At 54.4% G+C, this 18,491-nt stretch overlaps 2 protein-coding genes across 11 annotated transcripts in view; one reads left to right on the top strand and one right to left on the bottom strand.

The window, feature by feature from the left end:
• The first annotated feature begins 33 nt into the window (after nucleotides 1-33).
• On the top strand, nucleotides 34-1,762 carry TSSK6 (testis specific serine kinase 6). The gene has a single exon (XM_060144885.1). The coding sequence runs from the start codon at nucleotides 803-805 to the stop codon at nucleotides 1,622-1,624; it is 822 nt and encodes a 273-aa protein (XP_060000868.1). The 5' UTR covers nucleotides 34-802; the 3' UTR covers nucleotides 1,625-1,762.
• Nucleotides 1,763-7,347: 5,585 nt separating this feature from the next.
• The window catches only part of GATAD2A (GATA zinc finger domain containing 2A), a 98,393-nt gene continuing 87,249 nt past the window's right edge, over nucleotides 7,348-18,491 (bottom strand). For 5 of the 10 annotated variants that reach the window (XM_060144874.1, XM_060144872.1, XM_060144877.1 and 2 more), the window contains 7 exons: nucleotides 17,633-17,764; nucleotides 17,316-17,483; nucleotides 14,990-15,269; nucleotides 12,024-12,322; nucleotides 11,178-11,360; nucleotides 10,787-10,982; nucleotides 7,348-8,311 (listed from right to left, as the gene is read on the bottom strand). In XM_060144874.1, coding sequence (XP_060000857.1) covers nucleotides 8,181-8,311; nucleotides 10,787-10,982; nucleotides 11,178-11,360; nucleotides 12,024-12,322; nucleotides 14,990-15,269; nucleotides 17,316-17,483; nucleotides 17,633-17,764 — 1,389 coding nt within the window. In that variant the 3' untranslated portion in view covers nucleotides 7,348-8,180. The remainder of the gene's footprint in view (nucleotides 8,312-10,786; nucleotides 10,983-11,177; nucleotides 11,361-12,023; nucleotides 12,323-14,989; nucleotides 15,270-17,315; nucleotides 17,484-17,632; nucleotides 17,765-18,491) is intronic. The other 5 variants (XM_060144879.1, XM_060144880.1, XM_060144881.1 and 2 more) reach the window with 5 other exon arrangements.

The raw sequence follows: 18,491 nt of genomic DNA, 5'->3' as shown, positions 1-18,491 counted from the left end.
CCAACGCCATAATGAGTGTGGCGGAAGCTGCCGCGCCGGTCTCGCACACGGCTGCGAAACCTAGGGCGCTGGTGCACCTATCTACCCCGGTGCACCTACCTACCCCAGTGCGTGAGAGAGCTCGGATAGCTGGGCCCGGGATCGACTGCACGCCCCAGCTGCGGCCGTAGAGTCCTTATTTTCTCTTCTCCCACACGGGGCGTGGCTTAGTCGGTGTCAAAGCCTGCAGCCCGTCCGGTCGCCAGGGTCCTTGCACCAAAGGACCACCCATTCACCTTACCTCTGGGGCGATGTGCAGGCCAGTTAGAAACCCTCAGATCTCTTCCCCATTTTCTCCCCCTCGGGGGGCCCTGTGGGCAGCCCAGGGCTTCACAGGGTCAGGGCTGAGTACAGAAGTTGGGGGACGGCTGCTACTCAGATTCGGACTCATGAGGAGCCGCCCCAATCCCAGGCACGGATTCCACTCCCCGTGGTGGTCGGGACTCCTTGCTAGTGTCCTCTCATCGGGAACTGGACCATTCAGCGTGATCATGAGTCACAAAGCCCTAGCTAGGGCCTTGGGGGGCACCACGGGGCGGGGTCTGGGGCCCCACCCCGAGGCGGGGTGACGCCCGCGTTCACTTCACAAGGCAGAAATTGTTACCTAGGCAATAAAGGGCACCGCGGCGGTGGGGGCCCGGGAGTGGGCACATGGGGGTGGGGGTGTGCAGGTGCCAAGTGCCATGGGTTAGGCCCGAGATAGGAGTCCGGCTGCCCACCGACAGCAGCCGCCTCCTGCTCCCCACGCGCTTCAGGCGCCACCATGTCGGGCGACAAGCTTCTGAGCGAACTCGGCTATAAACTGGGCCGCACGATAGGCGAGGGCAGTTACTCCAAGGTGAAGGTGGCCACGTCCAAGAAATACAAGGGCCCGGTGGCCATCAAGGTGGTGGACCGGCGGCGCGCGCCGCCAGACTTCGTCAACAAGTTCCTGCCACGCGAGTTGTCCATCCTTCGGGGCGTGCGGCACCCGCACATCGTGCACGTCTTCGAGTTCATCGAGGTGTGCAACGGGAAGCTGTACATCGTGATGGAGGCGGCCGCCACCGACCTACTGCAGGCCGTGCAGCGAAACGGGCGCATCCCCGGGGGGCAGGCACGCGACCTCTTCGGGCAGATTGCCGGTGCTGTGCGCTACCTGCACGACCACCACCTGGTGCACCGCGACCTCAAGTGCGAAAACGTGCTGCTGAGCCCTGATGAACGCCGCGTCAAGCTCACTGACTTCGGCTTCGGCCGTCAGGCGCATGGCTACCCCGACCTGAGCACCACCTACTGCGGCTCGGCCGCCTACGCGTCGCCCGAGGTACTCCTCGGCATCCCCTACGACCCCAAGAAGTACGACATATGGAGCCTGGGTGTTGTGCTCTACGTCATGGTCACCGGGTGTATGCCCTTCGACGACTCCGACATCGCCGGCCTGCCCCGGCGTCAGAAGCGCGGCGTTCTCTACCCCGATGGCCTCGAGCTGTCTGAGCACTGCAAGGCCCTAATAGCCGAGTTGCTGCAGTTCAGCCCGACGGCCAGGCCCTCCGCGAGCCAAGTAGCGCGCAACTGCTGGCTGCGTTCGGAGGACTCCGGCTAGAAGCCGGGGCTCCCACCATTCCTGCCGCCCCGAGCACTGCGCAAGCGCAGCGCACGCGCAAGAAGCGCGCTTCCGGAGTTCCGCGAAGCCGCCGCGCGACACTGCGCACCCGCCCTTTCCTCTTTGCCACTTCGACGCCGTGGGCGGCAGTCGACCCCGTTTGGAATGCAGCTCCTCCGCCACGATCCCAAGAGAAGAAGCTTCCTCGGTTCCCCGAGGGAAGGCCCCCGGGAAGGGGCAGGACGAGAGGAGAGGGAAACGTTGCCCCCGTGCGGAATGAGCGACCGCTACGCGGCCGGCAGTGGCTGCTTGGAGAAGCTGCTGGCGAGCGGACGCGCGCGGAGGGCGTCTGTCCACAGCCAGCCGCGCATGCCGGTGAGGGACGGCGCGCTCCAGGCGCTGCCCCCCTTGGAACTTGGAATAAACTCGCTCTTTCTCGCACCTGGCTCTAGCGACGCCCCCTTTTACGGAGCTGGGGGGAGGGGATCGCTCCCTGGGAGAAGGCAGGCGCGGGCGCCCCATTTTAGAGAAAGGTTTGTAGAGGTTCTTGCTACAGGTCTGAAAAGGGAGTTGGAAGGATTCGAACCCAGACCTTTCGGGCTCCCCATCTTGGGCAGACTCGAAGGGGCTTTGAGTCGTCCCCGGCGTCGTAATGCTCCTGGGAATGGAGGTGCTGGACTAGGGAGCAAGAACCCCAGCACCCTTCTGGTGTTTAAGGATGGTACAGCAAGGGGCGGGGGTCGCCTGTCCCTACAGAAACAGCATTTGCAAAAGAGAAAATTGATGCCCACACCGGTATCACTTGCCCAAGAACAGCCAGGATTTGCACCTAGATATGTCTGAAGTGGGGTGGGGAGGTGGTGGAAGCTCTCCTTAGTGAGGGTCCCTTCTTTGGTGAGGGTTAAGAGCTTCGGGGAAGAGTCGAGGGTGGGGCATTTGTCTGAGGGTTCATTCTTTACTCTGTTCATTCATGCATTTTTTTTGAGCGCCTGCTGTGTGCCAGGCTCTGGGACTCAGCCAAATGGCTTGGATTCATCCCTGCTGTCAGTGAAGGGAGCAAGTGAAAAGTAAAATAAAAGAATGGCGTGAAAATAAAATAATTGTAAGTTGTTGCTAAATGCCAGGTGGGGGTGAGCAAGGAGGGACTGAAGGGAACGCCATTTGAGCTGAGCCGGGAAGGAATCAAACACTGGAAACAGCAAAAGGAGTGTTCCAAGTGTTCCCAAGACAAGATGGAGCTGGTGTGTTTGAGTAATGCTAGGGACTCCTGTAGCTGGAATGGAGGGGGAAAGGAGGTGGAGAGGTAAAAGGTGTGTGTCTGGTATCTGGAGAGGGACCCCACAGGGCCTGGGGGAGCTTGGGGGTTATTTTGCCTGTGATGAGGTTACTGGGTTTGGTGACAGTGGCTGTTGTCATTTGGGGTGTATGGGAAACACCTCCCTAGGCCCTTCCTACCTGCCTCCACCAGAGCCCCACAGTACCTGAGGAGGGTGGTCATTTATGGGTCTGACCATGCCCCACCCCTTGCTCCCTCACCCTCCGTGGCTCTCAGGTGTCCTGGGGATTGTGTGCCACCTCTCCCCTCACTCCCTTCAAATAGGCTGTGGCCCCAACCCCCTCATTTTGCAGAGGAAGAAACAGGCTAAAAAGGGGAAATGACTTGCTCACTCAATAAAAGCCACATCCTTCTCCCCTTGCCCCTAAGGTCCAGCCACACTACTCTCCTTTGTCCTCAACCTGCTTGGTCTCACCTCTGAGGCTTTGCACAAGCTGCTCCCATTCCCTGCACCACTTTTCCCCTCCCTTCACGCGAGACTTGGCCTAAAAAGGTCACCTCCCGTGATACCCCATTCTTTCCCTCCTCACCCTTGTCTCAAGGTGTGATCCCAATGCCTGGGGCATGGCACATGCCTTTTTCTGTCCACTGATTGATCTGTGTAAGCAATGGGCCTGGGGTCCTCCTGCCTCATGGCCACACCCACAACTCAGTTCAGAGGGGACAAGGTCTCAGGGACCAGGGCTGGTGTCCCATTTGTTAGCTGGATAAGATGCATGAGACTTGCCCTCTGTCCACGGAGGAGCTTGTGCCTAATCCAGCAAAGACTCACTTGAAGGCTGGCCGTGGAACCCCGGAAGCGGGCTTCTCTCAGCCAGTGTCGGGGTGTGGGGCACCAGTCATTATGTGTCACGGGTGGAGGACAGGGTTGCGTTTAATTTCAGTCATGTCTTGTACCAGTTCTATGCCTTGCCCAGGCTAGTCATGGCCACGGGGAAGGCTGGAGGCAGAGATGCCCCAATAACAAGAAACAGCAAAATATATAAGTAGGGCTTCCCTGGTGGTGCAGTGGTTGAGAGTCTGCCTGCCGATGCAGGGGACGCGGGTTCGTGCCCCGGTCTGGGAGGATCCCACGTGCCGCGGAGCGGCTGGGCTCGTGGGCCGTGGCCGCTGGGCCTGCGCATCCGGAGCCTGTGCTCCGCGGCGGGAGAGGCCACAGCAGTGAGAGGCCCGCGTACCGCAAAAAAAGAAAAGAAGAGAAAAAACATATAAGTAAATAAAAGCACCTAGGAAAACAGGGTGACATTTACTGCACATTGGAATTCACCAAAGTGCTTACAAGTCTCATTTTTGTGAATAAAATTTTGAAAGTGTGTCAACCTCTGAAAACAAATTTTCACCAGAAATTGTTCATTTCGGAGCCAGCCGGGTGGCTCCCACCCTCTGTGCTTAGAATCTAAGCACATCATGTCCTGCAGCAGACACCCAATGCCGTGCCAATCCAGAAAAGCCCACCACTCTGGGGTGGAGGCTGGTGATGGCTAGGAGCCAGGCCGATGGGCAAAACCCACTACATTCTCACTGCACTCCCCCAGCGCTGTGGGTAAACGGGCCACAAAGCCCCAGGTTCTGGTGGAAATGGAGGCCCAGAAGCAAGGGTGCGGAACCCAGTTAGGGGAAGACTAAATACCCATGACAAGTGAGGCCTGAAAGAAGCCCAAGAAGCAGGTGTCCTCTCCTTTCCTTTGCCTCCCCGTCAACCAAGCACCCTGCTGTCCCTTCCCAAGTTTCCAAGCTGCCCCAAAGCCGCGACAAAAACGTGGGATACCAGGGCTGAGGGGACGAAAAAAAAATACAGCCAACACATCATCCATTTCTTTATTGTCCTTCAGATTCTAAAACTTCCTCATGACACAATGTATAGCCATTGATTCCAGCGTCTTTGTTTACTGGAACTTCTGTTCCGGTTTGGTGGGAGATTATTTTTTTAAACATTTATTATCAAAGACTTAGAGTCACAATAAATACAAGTGACAATCTCCTCCCCCCAACCAAAACAAACCACCTCCCAAATACCCTACACTAGTGTGACTATTATACTTTTCTTTGTTAAGGATTATAAAACTTTAGCTGTCCTTTAAGAAAAAAAAAAGCTCAGTCCAAGTTCTTTAGGCAAACGCCATGTGCAGCATAACTAGGCATCAAAGAAAAACCCTATGGCAGAGCAGCAAGGACTGTCTTTCCCATTATTTACACCCCTGTGATGATAATGTATTATTTATATAGAAAACTCCTCCCCGTGTCTCTCCGCCCACAGGAGAGTGATTTGTGGGACACAGGAGCCACAGGATGCAGCAGGGGTGTACTGTCGCCTCTTTCATTCCCTCTGCACTGGAGTGAGCTTTTGCTTCCTGAAGATCTTATAGTACAGACAGGACCAGAGCCGCGCCCTGCCCCACCCCCGGCCCCCACTCCCCGCCTCCCGAGGAGAGGCCACTGTTGACCTTGTCAAAGGTGTGGGTCCCAACAGTACACATGGGACACTGAGGACTGGAGTCCCCATGACATGGTCAGGATGGCCAGAGCCGTGGGCAGCTCCAAGTGGACGCACAGTTATCTGTGAGAGCATCCACGTGCACACTCGGGCCCACACAGGCAGCCACTTCAGATGGGGAAGTGAGCTTGGTGAACCCCACACCCGAGTCCACAGAACAGCTGACGTTTTGAATAGTTTCCAGTTGCCATCGGGGGTTCCTGTCACAGATTCCCGGGCAGTTACAATTGTCATTTGGGACTGGAGGCTCCCACATTCTCTGGTTCTCCTGGGAACCAGATCCTCTCAGCCTACAAACTCCCAGAACTGTAGCCAATTTTGAGGCGTGGGCTTTGGGGCTTGGAGAATACCCTTAATGTTAATATCCTTCCCGTATTCAGAGAGGTATTTAATGCCTTTTCTTGCGACATTATAAATTTCATCACAGAACCATGCACTTGAGGCTTATAGAAGTTACACTGCAAAGGGGAAATTAAAGGAAAAAAGGGGGGAGATAGAAGTTTTGAGACAGTAGAAATGAATAAAGATTAAGGCATCTCACGTTCTTGACCCCCTTTTAAAAAGCTACATTTATGTCACAGTATGTCCTACTATGGGAATGTTCCTGCAAATGCTGGGCTGCAGGAGGCAGAGACAGGGTCAGGGCCCGGCCATCCCATCCTCCGCCTGTGGTGGTCAGTTTGTACTGAACTCACGAGGCCTATTCAACAGCCTGGAGAAGTCTGGCCAGGTGAGGTGAGGAGAGGTGGTTCCTGAGCATAGTGGAGAGTGAGGTTCTGATGGGGACGGGGCTCGGGGCCAATGCAAGTGGCTCAGTTTGAGCCCTGGAGTCACAGACCCAGTCAGCCCCCGCGGGGGTGCAACAACGATGGTGCACCCCCAGTGCAGAGGTGACCTTGGCCCAGACGCCTGAGTTGCTGCATAGGACTGAGGTCAGTTTGCAGGGGAGGCCAGCGGGCACTCCTTCTTGGAGGATTTGGAAAATTTGGCCCATGTCATTGAACAGAGAGAGCTAACAGCTCAGAGTAGTATAAGACAGGTATTTATTTGCCAGGCACACAGAAAAATGAGAGGAATAGAAATGCTTGCATACTCTTGATTTTTTGGTGTAAAAACACACCCTTCCCCGCTCCCCCACCCCTCCTGAAGGTCAATTTCCCCTTTCCCCCAAATCCCTGGATCTTGGAATGAAAGCCACCCTTCTCCTGCCCTCCCCTCCTTCAGCCCATCTACATTATGTACTCAAAAATCAATGAAAAATTTAGGATTTTACACAACAAAAAATTAGAATGCTTTGGAAAACTAGTTCTACGGCATGTCAAAAATGTCCTCTAAACACTGATAGTCACACAACATGGGGGGGGGCGCGGCGGCGGTTAAATGAGCCTTTATTAGAATGTTGCAGCAGTGTATTCGAAGAAGGTGGCCCTACAAAATAAGGATTTTAAATTAAGTCCCTAACTGCATGGATAGTAAAACCAGGGCTGGGGCTGAAGTGAGGAGCAGCATACCCCATCTACACACGCGTGTGCACATACACATGACACCCTCACACCTGCACAGAGCTGGCCCATGTGCAGCACACACACAACAGCTTCTGCCTTTCCTCATGGACCGATTTTTAAGGAGTGGGAGAAACCAAAACACAACACAACTAAAAGCAGACCTGATCCTTTGTAAGACATTTCTGTAGACTCTAGGGGGGGGGCTTAAAAAAAAAAAAAAAGTCTGAAGGCAAACCCTGGCAGCATGGCCCTGCTTTAAGGGAAGGTTCTAAACTAGACCCAAACATGAACCCTGAAGTCTGGGGTGGGGGTGCAGGGGCGCCTCCCCACCCAGACACACCTGACAGAAGCACAGGCCAGGGCTTAGGATGTTGTCCATCAAAGTAAGTAGGAAAAGAAAAGGATTTAATAAAATAAACCACCACAACAAAAAAACACAACAGCCAGCCCCTCCAACTTCCCGCTCAGGCTCTGGATGTTGCTGCCGATTCTCTCCTCCCTACTCTGTTGACGGTTCTCAGCTTCCAGGATCCCGGGCTCTCTGGCTGGGTCCGGGTTGCAGTTTGTTCTTCTGCTTAAGTGTGGAAGGTCGGGGGTCTCTGGGACGAGCAGCAGCAGAGGCCTTCTGCTGGAGCAAGGGCTGGGTGGTCAGAGGCCCACCCTCCAGGGCATGGGGGCCGTGCTTGGCAGGGAAGGTCTGCACGGTTTACATTAAACTCCATCATCGTGAGGTGATTTAAAAAAATCTGTCAACCTAGAGATTGCCATGAAGGAAGGCAGTCAAAGATTAGGAGGCTAAGACAGAGGGAAAAGCAAAAACAAAACAGAATGCTCCACTCAACTTCAGAAGCCCCGGGCGCCATTGCCCGAGCGTGTCACAGTGTCTAGGGTGAGCCATCCATGTGCCCTTCAGGGGGCCGAAGGAGAGGGCGAGGAGCAGAACCAGCCCCCAAGGTCCGCTTTTCTGCTGGTGTTGGGCAAACTAAAGGCAAAGAAAGGAAGAAAGCCCATGGGAAAGGTCCCCAGTAATAATCCTGGTCCACCTGTGAAGTGGTCCCCCCACGTCGATGAGACTTTGCAGCCAAGATCGGAACTCTCACTTCCGCAGCACGGCCGGCGCTTACTCGCCCTCTCGGGCAGCAGGGTGTCTTCCCGAGTGGAGGGTGGTGGGGCCAGGTGGGAGGGAGGAGGGAGCCTGTTCTCCACTGGGCCCGGCTCGCACTATTTCCACGTGGCCGACTGGGGGATGGAGCGTGGCGGGATCATGTCCAGGAGGTACTCCCGCTGGCGGTCCACAGCTGAGGAGGTCTTGTGCACCGTCAAGCTCGGGCTGACAAATGCAAGGGCCCCGCCTGCAACAGAACAGAGCAACAGGCCACAACAGCCCCAGTCAGGGGGAGGCTCCTGGGAGGACCCCAGCCTCAGCTGGGCCCACTGAGCAAAGGTGGTTCAAATACCAGCCTTGAAGCTGAAGAGAATTTAATAACTCAATCGCTTTTACAATGTTCCCAGCCTCTGCCATGGTAACCTTACACGTGGGGCAATAATCAGAGATTCTGTCACCTATCAGAACTATGAAAACTGAGTTGTTTACTACAGTACTATACACAACACTGAAAAACTGCAAATGACTGAACTGTGCAACTGAGCAATCCAGTATGATGCAATACTATGCAGTCATTACAACTGATCCTGTCCTCAAAGTTTTTAATGATATGGCAACATTCTCTCATTAAAACATTAAGAGGGACACAGAATGCTAAATACAGCATGATCCCTCTGTAAGGTACTTCCTATTTTTTATTATATATGTGCTGGCATTTACACATGTGTGACATGTGAGTGAAGAGGTGGAGGGGGGGTGGGGAGGAGAAAGTCCTGAAGTGCAACATTTGTTCTCCTGGGGTTGACAATGGCCACTGCCATTATCTTCTCTTTTTGTATTCTCCAAATTTCCACAATGAACAAGTATCACTTCTTTTTTTCTGGGGCGGGGGGGAGGGCAGTGTGCTGCATGGCTTGCAGGATCTTAGTTCCCCGACCAGGGACTGAACCCAGGCCCCAGCAGTGAAAGCGCCGAGTCCTAACCACTGGACAGCCAGGGAATTCCCCAAGTATCACACACCCACACCCACCCTGCCCCCCACCGCCCCACCAGCCTCCAACCGGCACACTTAGGTTTTGGGCTGGCCTGCGGAAAAGGACTGCCCTGGAGTCTCAGCTGCAGCAGGGACCAGAGTCATTGTGTTACCCAGAAGTATTTTTGGTGGGTTAATATATTTTGTGGAATAAATGTTCCAAAGTCAAATGCACCACAGAACCCTCCCTGTGCATCCAAGGCCAGCACTCCAGAAACCTGCTGCTAGGTCCTGCCCAGAAAGCCACCATCCAGAAACCCAGGGCAACCAGGAGTCCAAGCAGAACTCTTCTGAGAAACGCTGCTCTTAAGCCATGACACTTTCAGGTCTAATCCCACAAATCGTTGAACACAGCAACTATTTATTCCTTCAGATTCTCTTTCGAATGTTACCCTTAATACGAAGTTTTTACATGGTACTATCACTGTGCATACACGTGTACTCTCATATTTGACTTTCCCCACTTATCTCATGTACTTTCAAATTTCCCAGAAAAGGAACTTCTGACCAGTCTATGAGTTCTTAGCTGTAATCTTAAACATGCTGAACAAAAGTATCTCTGGTTTGTTTACAAATGCTCTCTGCTCTCCAGGAGGGCCAGATTCTTCTGCAGTTGGATGAACTCCCCTGAGCTGACTCTCCTCTAGAAGGCTCTGACATTTGGGCATGTTTATAACTCATGGTCAGCTGAGTGCACAGCCGGCTTCTGTGTTTTGTTTCCACCAACAACCCAGACTTCCCAGTTCTGACTAGTGAGATGGATCTCATGATGGCGCCTCTTCTTCCTAGAGCAACCCCAGCGTGGGGGTGAGGAGGGAGACGGGACACTTGGTCCAATGAGACCTCTCACCCATCTCCTCCTCTCAGCTCTTTGTGCCTACATTTCACTGTCCAATTACTGACGGACACAAGACATATTTAACTTTCATCCTAAGGCCAGCACGTAAATAATAAAAAACAGGACAAATGGTATGGGGGATGACCCAAGGACAACCCAGGGAAGGTGGGGCTGTGGCAGACTGGGGAGTGACCACCTGAGGGTCTCCACCTCCCCCGGTTGTTCCTCAAATGCCATCTCCTCAGAGGCCTTTGTTGCCAACCTCAGTTGAAATCTCAGCCCCCGCCCAAGGGTCCCCCTCCTCCTGCCTGCTTTCTCATTCTGTTTTGCACTTTGTACCATCTGACCTGTCTAAGCCAGAGGGACTGGGAAGAGGGTGCCCAGAGAGCAGGGAATGAAGGACACTGGGTGAGCAAGAAATGAAGTCAGTGTGCCGCGAAAGGTATCAATACACTGTAACAGCAGAATCAGACATTCTCTATGGCTGGAAGGGAGAGGGGGTGAGTTGGCAAAATGAGCATCTATGCTCACAGGGTCCACTGACGGCACGGGGGTGGGGGGCACTGCCTGAACGGGTTCTGTCCCCCATTTTGGGTCAAGGGCTGAGAGTCTGGGTATAGAGGGTGGAGACACCGAGGGTGATTAGTATTTATCCAGGGCTATCACTTGTTCAGGGCATCCTATTTAGTGAACAGAAGAGATGAAGCTGAAGAGTCCGAGGCAGCACGTCTGCAGGTTCAGGGCCCTTTTGTGCCATTACCTGTGAGTGTGCACGTCTTTGTTCAAAATAAGGAAGGGATGGACCCAACCCCAGCGAGGTCCCTACTCCGAGCCCCACGGGGTCTGCCCACCTGTACTCAGGGGCGCCTTCTTCCAGTTGGAGGTGGCGTTGCCCTTGCCAGCGCTCACGGCTCTCTCGGAATGTCTGCCGGTCCTGCTAACGAGGGCTGTGGCCGAGGCTGCATTCTGCAGTTTGGGTGACTGGCTGAACGTGTGCAGGATGCCTCGGGGCGTTGTGGCCGAGCCCCGGGACAGCTGGCTGGAGGCCTGCAGTGGAGAGAGGGTGCAACAGCTTGTGTGGGGAAGGGGGCAACAGAGGGCAAGATGCTCAGCGCAGCCGCTCCTTGCTCTGGCTGACCTCTTCCCACCCACACGGGATCCCTGAAGTCCAAAATCAGGAGACTAGGTAAGTTACACCGAGGCGGGAGGGTAGGAGGAAGGGAAAGAGAGAGAGACACACACAGACAGACACAGGCAGTGTGACAGTCGGCGACTGACGTGGTCACGGTCTGGGATGTGAGGGCCGGTTGGTGGTTCGGTGCAGGGGGCTCCCGGCACCGCAGTTCTGACCTGTAGCACAGCCCCGTTACTCCAGTCGCGGGCCTCTCCTGAGCGGAACGCCAACTTACGCCGGGGTTTTATGACCTACACAAACGGGGGTTGAAATCGAGGTCAGCACTGTCCAGAGTCTGGCCAAGGGTGACCTAGAGTGACCAAAGGGCAGCAGCTATGGCCGCTTGAGGCCCAGTCCCCACAGGATAGGCATTTCCTGAGGGCAGCGCAGCCACCCACTACGTAGGGATCTTGAGAAGATGTGTTTATTAGTGAATTACAAATGACTTCCAAGGACACAAAAAATTGCCAACAGGGAGCTTTGGGTCTATAGGGGGTGGGAAAGCAAAGCATTAAAAAAAAAAAGCAGCCAAAAAAACTTGATTTCAAACTTGCTTCTCTCCTTAATTTAGCTAGAACATTTCTTCCAAACGCCCCTTTTGTATCTCAATGTGGCTTTCAGAAAAGTCCTTTTAAACAAGAAATGCTTGTCAGCCGGCACACTGCAAGTGAAAGCTACAAAATCTAAAGAAACTGCAAATTAGTATGTTCACCACCAAACACCACCATTAAATGCAATTTAGACGCACAGTTAACAACCAGGCAGATGATCGCCGAGTGTGGGAGAGAATGTCTGAACATCCTGCCTGCTAGCGACAACTCCCTGCCAAGGGAACGAGGCCCCTCTCCTGGAAGGCGAGGCCACCCAGCCCATGCTCCCAGGCCACAGCTCTGGCTCCATACCAGGACTCTCACCTGCTTCAGCGCAGGGTGTGGGGCGGCAGCAGGCTCGGCCTTGGCCTGCGCGGGGGCGGCGCCCTGCTGTAGGAGGCGCTGCTCGATCTCCTGCTCCTGCTGTAGCGCCTTCACGAAGGCGGCCTTCAGGCGGCTCGTGTGCTCCACCTTGAGTGCCTTCTTCTGGTTGGATGCCATGCAGTTCTCGCACATGATGGCGCCGCCCTTCTCCTCCCGCCAGCGGCACGTGAAGTCCGTCTTGCACTGTGCACACATGTAGGGCTCCCGAGACAGCACAACGGCGGCTGACATCCTGCCCGCTGCAGGGAGAGATGGGTGTGCCGCACGTCAGAGGAACAGGAACACCACAGTAGGAGCCCGGACTACCCCCCGGTGGGATATGGATGAGGGCAGAGCAGGGGCAGCACCCTGGGCCATGTGGCCCAACTGGCATCAGGACACCAAAGCCTCAGTCAGTGTTCGTTAGGCAAACACATATTGGGTGCCAACTGTGTGCGGGCACTGGGCCAGCCTCGGGAGGCTTTGCTGGCAGAAGCAAGGTTGAAGCACTTAAGAAAACACTGTGAGTTAGGCACCCTTGATACCAACTCTCAAAGACATCAGTGCTGTCAGCTTGGCTTCTCCCAGTCATCTTTCCTACCCACAGTGCAGACATTTCCAACCCTCCCGTACTGCGTCACCAGTGGAGAGGAGATGGTGACCACTCGAGGCCCCCACCTTGTGGTGACCGGCACCCTTGCTAGTGGGTGAGTTAACAGAGGACCAGTCATCTAGGCGAGTGCTTATGCCAACAGACACTGTGCCTGGTGCCTTGTGGGTATCAGGGTGTCCAATTCTCACAACAAACTTCTAAGGGGCACACCCCACCCCACTGTCCTGAGGAAGAAACTGAGGCCAAGGAGCTGAAGTGATCTGTGCACAGCTGGTCAGTGGCAGGGCCAGGACACATACCCGGCTGCCCTGGGAAATGGGAACTTGGTGGCTCCTTGATCAGCTACAGGAGGGGTGACTGGGGAAGCCACAAAAAGCACCTGCTGAGGTGTGGGGTCGATACTTTTTTTTTTTTTTGCGGTACGCGGGCCTCTCACTGTTGTGGCCTCTCCCGTTGCGGAGCACAGGCTCCGGACGTGCAGGCTCACCGGCCATGGCTCACAGGCCCAGCCGCTCCGCGGCATGTGGGACCTTCCCGGACCAGGGCACGAACCTGTGTCCCCTGCATCGGCAGGCGGACTCTCAACCACTGCGCCACCAGGGAAGCCCTTGATACTTTCTTCAATGTATATATGTTTGCCATCCAATGTGCAGTAAGGGGTACCTTTTGCACTCTGTTCCTGTCTTTTCTGTGTCCAGCACTCCTGAGTTTAGTTGCCTCTTGGCATTATGGACCATGATGCCGAGAGACCCTTAGCCTCCCCATCCCGCCTTGGGCCTGGCCAAGCTGCCCCTAACTGCTGAGGGGCTGTGCAGGATCTGACTCTAGGGGGGAGACCTGTCACTCCACGGAGCAGATGGGATGTTGCCTGCCCAAGCTGCCCAAGGCTCAGGGGTCTACACTGGGCCCCCAGCTCCAGCCCCCAGCCTACAGCTAACACGCTCTGGTAACAAGGGCACTTTTGCTTTCACACATCCAACCCCAGAGAATGGGGTACCTGCTTCCCAGGCAGCTGCAGCCTGCGTGACCAGTGCCAGAACAGACACACCAGTGCAGGGCTGTACTCAGTGTCCACCTGTGGCTCTGCGAAGTGTCAAGAGACACCTCAAGCAGGACTCAGAGCCTCCTCCCACAGTTAGGTCCTGTTTTTTGACAACAGGAGAGGGAGACAGACCCCTGATGAGAACAAGCGGAGACAGACTGGTCTGGGAGAGCGGGTGCCCAGCACAGGCAAGCGTAGGACGGGCAGGCATCGCCTCCTGACTCAGGCCTCCTGCCTGCCGCACTGCACTGGCCTTATAGCAGCATTTTTGCCAACTTAACCTTATCATAAAGGAGTCATTGAAGAGATCCAGACACATCCAGGCTGTGTCAGAGCCCACACCTCTCCCCACTGGGCCTGGCTCTGGTGCCCCACAGTCCCTCAGGTGGAGTCCACCTGGTCATCCCCTGCCCTGAAGAGGTTACAGCTCTGCCTCCTTCTCAGCTCTGAGCATCTGACGAGATCACGTGGGGTGGGGATTCAGGCTGGCTGCCTAATAAATGCCACCACGAGCTCAATCTAAGGGCAGAAAGTCCTCAGTTTAGCATCTGCTGGAGGCTCCCAAAGGGCCAACCTGACCTCTCACCTTTCAGTATCGTTTTTGCTCACTACCTTATTTATACTCTTTTATTCCTAAAACCCTCTAACATGCAGGTGTGCTTTCCAAACTACTTCCAAGGAGGGTAATAAAATGATCCTGGCCCGGGCATAGGTGTCCCTCTCCCACTTTGGAGACTAAGAGTGCTCGAGGCTCTGCAGAGTTCCACCTTTGCCCAACTCTCAGAAGTGGCCCCATCAGAAAGAAGGTGCCTATGGTACGTTTAAGAAATTATCTAGGGCAGGAGGGAGAAATCAGGAGATTGGGACTGACATGTAAACACTACTATACATAAAACAGATAACTGACAAGGACCTACTGCATAGCACAGAAAACTCTACTCAATATTCTGTAATGACCTATATGGGAATAGAATCTAAAAAAGACTGGATATATGCATATGTATAACTGATTCACTTTGCTATACTCCTGAAACGGACACAACACTGTAAATCAACTATACTCCAATAAAAATTAATTTAAAAAAAAAGAAAGAAATTATCTAAACCTCACAGCAAGCAAATAACTAATGACAAGATGTCATCCACAATGCGCCCCACAGCTGTGAGTACACAGCAGACATGCCAACATGAGCTATGCATGGAAAACAACTTGCATGATGGAAACTTCAGCAGCAAGAGATAAAAACGGCCCCAGGCCCAGGGACTCCTCACCTTGCGTCTCCAGCAGGTTCTGCACCACCTCCTCCAGGCCGACCAGGTAGATGAATTCATTGTTGGCAGCACTGGGTAGGAAGTTCATCTCAGGGGCGGGGGGCTTGGGTGGGGGGATTTCAAGCAGCGTCTTCTCCAGCTGTTTGCGCAGTGCAAGCTTGGCGGCTGCCTGCCGACTGGCTGGAGAATCAGCAGAGGTGACCACGGAGGCCACGCTGGTGGGGGTGGAGTTGGCCTGAGCAGAAGTGGCTGTCGTTCCTTTCAGCGATGCTGCGGAGGGCTTTTGGGAGACAATGACCTGGTCAGGGTGCTTGAGGCGCCCACCCTGAGGAGAGCCCAACCACGGCACCCACAGCCCAGGTCGGCACCATTTAGCTACACTAAGTCCTTATGAAAGTAGCTCCAGGTCATCAGCACCATTAGCTATGCTAACAAATCCTTATAAAAGTAACTCAGGACTTCCCTGGTGGCGCAGTGGTTAAGAATCCGCCTGCCAATGCAGGGGACACAGCTTTGAGCCCTGGTCCGGGAAGATCCCACATGCCGCGGAGCAACTGAGGCTGTGAGCCACAACTACTGAAGCCCACGCAGCTAGAGCCCGTGCTCCGCAACAAAAGAAGCCACCGCAATGAGAAGCCCCCACTCGCTGCAACTAGAGAAAGCCCGCGCGCAGCAACGAAGACCCAATGCAGCCAAAAATTAAAAAAATTTTTTTAAGTAAAAAGTAACTCAGAGCTGCTTGACATCAACAAGCAACAGGAAAAGCGCCATTAAACTAATTGCCCTATGAGATGACCAATCTTATAAATACACTTGTTGAGGTTTAGCTGATATCCAATTAACTTTAAAACCTGTAATTTGCTACACTTTGCCACCTGAGGACACCCATGAAGCCATCACCACGACAGTGGGTAGCCCCTTGGCAACTGTCCCCCACCCAGGCAGCATGGCAACTCTCCTGTCACTATGGCCTGGCTCTCCTCCCAGCACAGGTCTGGGTGGCCTCCTTCCTCAAAAGGTTGCAAAGGTGGCTCACTGTGGCATCAATGGCATTTCCCTCATGAGCATCTTTGTGTGCCCCTGCACTTCACCTTTCCTGACCCTCACTGCTCCTGCATCATTTATCATCTTCTGCACCCCGGTGGCTGACCCTCCACCATCTCCTTGCTCCAGACCACTTGTCGCCCAACGTTATCAAATGCTCTCCCCCAAACTTGGAGCTGACCACGCCAGTGCCCTTAGCTTTGTGGCACTGAAGACACTTCTGGAAATAGAAGGAAAGCTGTGTACACCATCTCCAGGAAAATGCACACACCTGACAACTTGTATGTAACACATCATGGGGCTCAGGGAGCCCAGGACAGTTGCCCAGACCCCGCCCATGGGGTCTCCACAGCGGAGCAAAACTCCCCACCATAGAGGATGCCATCACAGCACCTTGGCCTGTTTACTCCAGCCTCTGATCAGCCAGTTCCTCCCTGCCCCTTTTGCAGGCTCCCCTGGCTCCACAGGGAGCACAGCCACAGGATCCATCCACCACTGCCTGCCTGGTTCCCATCCTCATGGCACGAGAACAGGGTATGGCACACGGTAGTAATTTGATCCGAGTTTATGGTGTGGATGAAACTGCCTGCCCGGGACGTCCCCATTTGGGTGGCAAGACTGTACTTGAACCTGACTTTAGAAGAGGCAGGGACGCTGCCCAGAGCCCTGCTGGCCATGATCTTATCTGAGCAAGGCGGGCAAGGATGCACCGTGCCAAAGGAGGAAGAGAAGCTAACTTGCACATCAACAAAAGCCCTTGCAAACCCAGTAATTTCATCTGTCAATGAGGATCATGCTTCAGCCTGCCCACCCCTGGTCCCATCTTCCCCGCTCTGTTGGGTGGCGACAAACCCTCCCCATTTCAGAGGCTCTGTACGGAGGTGAAGGGATGCGTGGCTAAGAATAGATGCCCTGGTGCTGAAAGGACATTTGCAGACCTTCTCCGCACGTTTGTGCCTATAGAGGGGGAGGGTGCGGAGCGCTCTGGTGCCCCACCCTGAGCCTTCCCTATGTCAGCTCAGATCTCCACCCCTCCCACTCTCGGCAGCTATCCACCTCTGCTAGATGGCAGTTGGCAACGTAAGACTCCTGCCCACGACTTTCATGCACCAACTAGCTCCAAGGAGCTACAGTAACACCGTCTGCGGGGCTGGATTATCCAAGACCTCACCTGGCTCCAAGAAAGCAGGCAAGTCACGCCAAGCCACCCTGGAGACATGACTGGGTCCCAGGACTGTGGGCCATCAGAGGGGCAGCTGCGGGGCACACATATGACCCTCACCTGTGGGATGTTGACGAGCAGACTAGTGTTGGGGACGTTGGTGACGCGGATGAGGCCCTGCTGGATGATCCTCTGTCCCTGAATTTGCACACTGGGCACAGATGCCCGGGGAGCCAGGAGGAGCGGTGGTGGCCCTGTGCTGGAATGTTGTCTGATGTTGTGGATCTGCTGTTAGGGTGTAGTGGGGGGAGACAAGTCAACGAGAGGGACGACAGAGGGCGCCACAGGGAAAGAGCCCCCAACCTGAGAACTAGGAAGGCTCATTCTCGAGAGGTGGAGGCTGCCTGGGGCTTCCCTTAAGCCCTCACTCTGCTTACCTGGGCCCCCCTGACGAGTGGGGGCATGACGACCTGTGAGCTCGCCTGTGGCCCTAACTTCGAGGACGTCTGCTGCCCGCCACGGACCAGGGGTGGTGGGATGACACTGCCAGGCATCCGAGTTGAAGAGGTCTGTCAACAACACCAACCCTCAGATCTTACATGACTTTTTAAACAAACAGGTTTGCTGTTTTTGTAAAAGCACATACTCATTACCCAGAAAAAGGTGGTGGCGGAGAAGGAAGGGCAAGCTTGGACGAAGTGAGAGAGTGGCATGGACATATATGCACTACCAAATGTAAAACAGATAGCTAGTGGCAAGCGGCCGCATAGCACAGGGAGATCAGCTCAGGGCTCTGTGACCACCTAGAGGGGTGGGATAGGGAGAGTGGGAGGGAGACGCAAGAGGGAGGGGATAAGAGGATATATGTATACATATAGCTGATTCACTCTGTTATACAGCAGGAAGTAACACAGCACTGTAAAGCAATTATACTCCAATAAAGATGTTTTAAAAAAAAGATTAAAAGAAAAATTAAAATGTCAAAAAAAAAAGGGTGGTGGCAGAGAAAATAAAAGCTAAAATGCCTATTTATTCAAAACACAAAAGAACCAGGAACAGACTCTGACAAGAGCCACGCCAACCTGGGCTCACTCAGGCTTACTCAGGACTCTGGCCCCACCACAGCAAGAGTCCAGCTAACTGGGACCAGTACCACCCGCCTGCTGGTCTGAGCTGGGGGCTCAGGCCTGTTTGAGGGGAGGTGGGCCCCTGGCCTCTCTGTCCTATGGCTGGAAGTGGGAGACCTGCCCATCTCACCCTGTGGGCAGAGGAGGCTGTGAGCCGGGCTGGGACAAG

The sequence above is a fragment of the Lagenorhynchus albirostris genome, chromosome 3 (assembly GCF_949774975.1).
Source record: "Lagenorhynchus albirostris chromosome 3, mLagAlb1.1, whole genome shotgun sequence".
In the NCBI taxonomy this organism is placed as follows: Eukaryota; Metazoa; Chordata; class Mammalia; order Artiodactyla; family Delphinidae; genus Lagenorhynchus; species Lagenorhynchus albirostris.
The sequence above is the reverse complement of the archived record's forward strand: the minus strand, read 5'-3'. Positions and strand labels throughout refer to the sequence as shown.

What these genes read in the sequence shown, in the direction of transcription:
- TSSK6 (XM_060144885.1), top strand. Translation starts at nt 803, where the DNA reads ATGTCGGGCGACAAGCTTCTGAGCGAACTCGGCTATAAACTGGGCCGC.